Genomic DNA, 4,305 nt, shown 5'->3' with positions numbered 1-4,305 from the left:
TTTTCTGAAAATGAGCAAATCAACCACCAAATTTTCTTTTTATTTATTTAGAATTTAAAGTAAACAATGACTTATATGTGACGTAACACATAAGTGAAATTAAAATCTCATCCCTTTACCAGCCGCTAACCATACTTAACCCTACGTTAAAACGTTCTAAATGGTCTCCAAAATTCCAGGCAAGCTCTAACCATCGGTCGACGTATGCACGAAACGTTTCATAGTATTGATAAATAATAATAGTTTAATGATTAAATATTAAATCATCTTTTAAATTTGTAAATAAAGACTTTTTCTAGATCTTGGCTAACTCTAATTGTTAAAATTGACACTGCCACGTGAATTTAAAGGAAGTGCCCAAAGTGAATGTTTATTCGTACTTACGTTATATGCAAGCAATTTTCATTACTGTTACTTTGAATGACCGGAATTAACAGAAAATATATTATCAGATTCGAATAGAAATCCATTAGCTTTTTCTGATTTCAATGCATTTTAATTTTTCAATGTTCCAGATAATTGAATTGATATAGAGCTTTGACGTAATAGAACCATGGTTTAATCCTAAAAAATCAAATGTTAGTTTAAAACAAAAAGCACTTTAATCTTAAAAATAGAACTACATACACTTGAAAACATATTAGTTAGCGGTAATTCTTACATAATTAACTTAAAAAATATAACAAACCAAATAAATAATTTCTTAAATAAAATAGTTTTTGTGGCTTTAAATTTAATTAAAATAAATAAGTAGGTTAAATAATAACTTTAGAAAATCATAAATAATTGAAATTGGGTCTTTAAACTCTTTTTAAATATGACCATATTGAAATCTTTTTATAACATCCTGCAAATATAAAGCAATTAAGAATATTTTAATTCAAATCACTCGAACGTGTTTCATATATTGAATATACAATAAAGAGGCCTTGCTTATAATTAATTATTTCTTATTCTTTGACGGGAATCTTTTTGGAAACTGATCCGATAGAGATCTCTCCAATGCAATTATTCTTTGTAAGGATGCATCTCGACTGAACGTATTAAACCCCAATTTACAAACAAATTAAACCAATGAAAGCTAAACCTCGGGAAATAAATGAGATTAAACTTTCTAAATTTATTTATTCGAACGAACCTATCTATGTCAAAACGAATCATTTTTATATTAAAATAAAATTATGGAACAAGCTATTTACAAACATGCTCTCAGTGCAATTTATTAATTAATATGGCAGCCAGGGAATACAAGGTAAGTCATGATGCTCGAAAAAGTGAGGGTCACTAGTAGGTCGGGGTGTTAATAGCTTTCCATTATGGCGTTGTTAAGGTCCTGAAATCAACCGAAATAGTCGGCAACTCGCCGGAAAGGTATCCTTCACATTTATTAAATTATCATGTGAAATCACCTACATGTAGGTCGGATAAATTCGTCAGAGTTCCTTTTGCAAGAATTGTAAGACTTTCTATATTTAAAATGTATAAATGTTTGCAAGAATTCTTGAAGACTATCAACGAAAGACTTAGATTCTTACTCGATGCTATTAAATCGCCCAGACAGTTGTTTTAATAACGAAAAATTGGTCCATTTCGATCCCCTGGGAAATAAACGTTTTCAAGGAATTTTTTTAAGTCTAACACGTGCTGAGGTAAAACATTGTCAGACTTAACAAATGCCTCGCTATTTATAGCGTTTTATCTTGGAAGTAGTCCTATATACGAAATCTGAATTCTTAATCTCTATTATAAGTTTACATTTAAGGCGTTGGACGATTCGAAATTCAAGTACGCTGAAGGTTAAAAATTATTTATCAAGCAGAAAAATGCGTTTAATTTTTGTTTAGATTGAAGGCTAGGTATAAACACCCATCAAATTAAATATCACGGCAAGGCCGCGTGGCTAAGTAGAAATCTGGGCTGGGTTCGAGATATTTTTGTTTTTATTTATTTGCTTTCTCGTCATTCCGAGGCGTATATAAAAGGCCGGTCGTTTTCAGCAGTTGTCACAAACTAAAGTTGCTTCGCTTTGATTTAGAATTCCTCGGAGTTAGTTAGTTTGACTAAGAACATTAACATCATGAACTCCATGGTAAGAAATGCAATTTTTCATTTTATAATTTCTTGAACTTTTAATATCGTTGTAGAAAAGAACTCTAATTTCGTTTCAAAATTAATTGAGTGACCATAGAATAACTTTTAAGTTTATAGTTTTCCTAATAAGAAAAAAGACCATAGTAACCAATACACGTTGAAAATATTGTGAATGTGAATAGATTTAAGCGCTCAGGACCCAAAACGTCTCTTAAAAAAAGCTTCGAGATTTTAAACAAATTTATTGAGCACAAAATGTCAAACAGCTTTCATTTAAACATAGAGAAAAATAATAAGCTTTAATAGTAATTACATTGTACTGATGCCAGACTTTATTTCACCAAATTTCAATGTGTTTCTTGGTATCGTCTAATTAAGGGAGTAGTCTTAGTGGTAGTAATTAAGAGACGAGTAACTTAATGTAAAATTCCCATTTCGCACTTCACCAAATTAGCACTTGGAATTTTCCCCAAGTTTATGCAGTGTGTAGTTCTTTTTAAACGAATCATTTTCTTGTTATAAAGAAGAATTTGAATCATATACACGTTCCTTTTCAGATTGCTGTTGCTCTCCTCGCCATGGCTTGCACCGCCTCAGCCGGAATTGTCGGCCCACTGGGCTGCGGACCACTCGGATGTGGGGCCGCCGGCATTGTGGGCCCACTTGGTTGTGGACCTCTCGGATGTGGGGCTGCCGCTATTGGTGCACCACTTGGCGCCATCACCACCGTTGACATAGTACGTACATTGCTCAATTTTAAATTAAAATAAAAGTACCCTTTAAAATGACTAAATCAATTAAACCGGAAAATTTGGCGAATACCGATATTGGAATTAAATCTTTCTACTCTTTCATTTAAAGACCGGTCCCATTGCCGCCGCTCAAGGACGAGTTGCCGCTGCCCAAGGAGTCATTGCCGCCAAACAAGGAGCTTACGCCGCTGCTCAAGGCACTGTCGCTGCCGCTCAAGGCGCGGTAGCTGCTGTCCAAGGAAGGCTCACTCAAGGTGGAATCGTCGCCGCCCCAGGTCTCGCCGCCATTGGAGCCCCACTTGGTTGCGGCCCTCTCGGCTGTGGAGCTGCCGCTATTGGAGCCCCACTTGGTTGCGGCCCACTTGGCTGTGGAGCTGCCACTATTGGAGCCCCACTCGCTTGCGGCCCACTTGGCTGTGGAACTGCCGCTATTGGAGCCCCACTCGCTTGCGGCCCACTTGGCTGTGGAGCTGCCGCTATTGGAGCCCCACTCGCTTGCGGCCCACTTGGCTGTGGAGCTGCGGCTATCGGAGCCGCTATTGGAGCCCCACTTGGTTGCGGCCCACTCGGCTGTGGAGTGGCCGCCAAAATTATCGGTTAAAGACTCACAATTAATATCTTAAACCAAATTAACAATTTTTGTGTTATTTTTCGTTAACCTCTGGTCCAGAACTATAAGTAAATTTTATTTAGTATTAACTTATCATAATTAGATCGTTAGTTGTAGTTCGTGCATGTACATAGTCAATTGTATCAATATGGAAAACCAAATTTGACAACGGTAGTGTAAAAAAAACGTTTAATGTGACAATAAATTTTGTTAAGCAAGATGAAACATCTTTTTCGTTTTTACTTTAAATTTTAAATACCAATTTTGGTTTACTAAATCATAACTGAGGAAGTAAAAATTATAACGACATTTTTAGCGCTTAGACCATTTTCTACCAAAAATATGGCCATCAAAAAACATCAAAAATTCAAATTTATTCCATTTCTGACTATTAAAAAAAATGAACAAATTTCAAAAATTCTTAACATCTATTGTTCAAATCGCGAAATAGGCTAAAAACCGAGTTACAAAATTTAAAACAATTTTAAGTCATAATTTAGCTTTTACAGCTTAGGGCATCATTTAACCTTAGCGGAAAACGATATTGAAAAATCTCTCCAAAAGAGAAAGCGACGTAAAACCAGTTTAAAATTTCGAATTCTGTATGCGAAAGACGTGGAGTAAGGGAGGTAATTATTCGGGTGGGGGTCAAATCACATTCCGTTATCCAAGACATAAAACCCATTGAAATTGGTGATTTTTTTACATTTAACAAAACGTCCTTGGTGCATACCGGATAAATCCAGTTTAAACGGCAAGAAAATAAGAAAATCAATATTTGTAATTTAAAAATTTGTTTTAAAATATTCAATTTCTCTGGCATTAAAAAAAGATTTCAGACATATCCCTTTC

General features: G+C 35.0%; 1 protein-coding gene across 1 annotated transcript; it reads left to right on the top strand.

The window, feature by feature from the left end:
• Window positions 1-1,231: 1,231 nt before the first annotated feature.
• On the top strand, window positions 1,232-3,444 carry LOC149963081 (uncharacterized). Its single transcript, XM_090164521.1, has 4 exons — window positions 1,232-1,252; window positions 2,036-2,089; window positions 2,649-2,828; window positions 2,953-3,444. The coding sequence occupies exons 1-4, from the start codon at window positions 1,232-1,234 to the stop codon at window positions 3,442-3,444; spliced, it is 747 nt and encodes a 248-aa protein (XP_090020647.1).
• The last annotated feature ends 861 nt before the right edge of the window (window positions 3,445-4,305 follow it).

The sequence above is a fragment of the Leiobunum rupestre genome, chromosome 1 (genome assembly GCF_980474605.1).
Source record: "Leiobunum rupestre chromosome 1, qqLeiRupe1.1.hap1, whole genome shotgun sequence".
Taxonomy (NCBI): domain Eukaryota; kingdom Metazoa; phylum Arthropoda; class Arachnida; order Opiliones; family Sclerosomatidae; genus Leiobunum; species Leiobunum rupestre.
The sequence above is the reverse complement of the archived record's forward strand: the minus strand, read 5'-3'. Positions and strand labels throughout refer to the sequence as shown.

Coding starts and splice junctions, on each gene's coding strand:
- LOC149963081 (XM_090164521.1), top strand. CDS start 1,232: ATGGCAGCCAGGGAATACAAG. Junction 1,253..2,035: donor TGGCAGCCAGGGAATACAAG/GTAAGTCATGAT, acceptor GCTTTGATTTAG/AATTCCTCGGAGTTAGTTAG. Junction 2,090..2,648: donor TTAACATCATGAACTCCATG/GTAAGAAATGCA, acceptor GTTCCTTTTCAG/ATTGCTGTTGCTCTCCTCGC.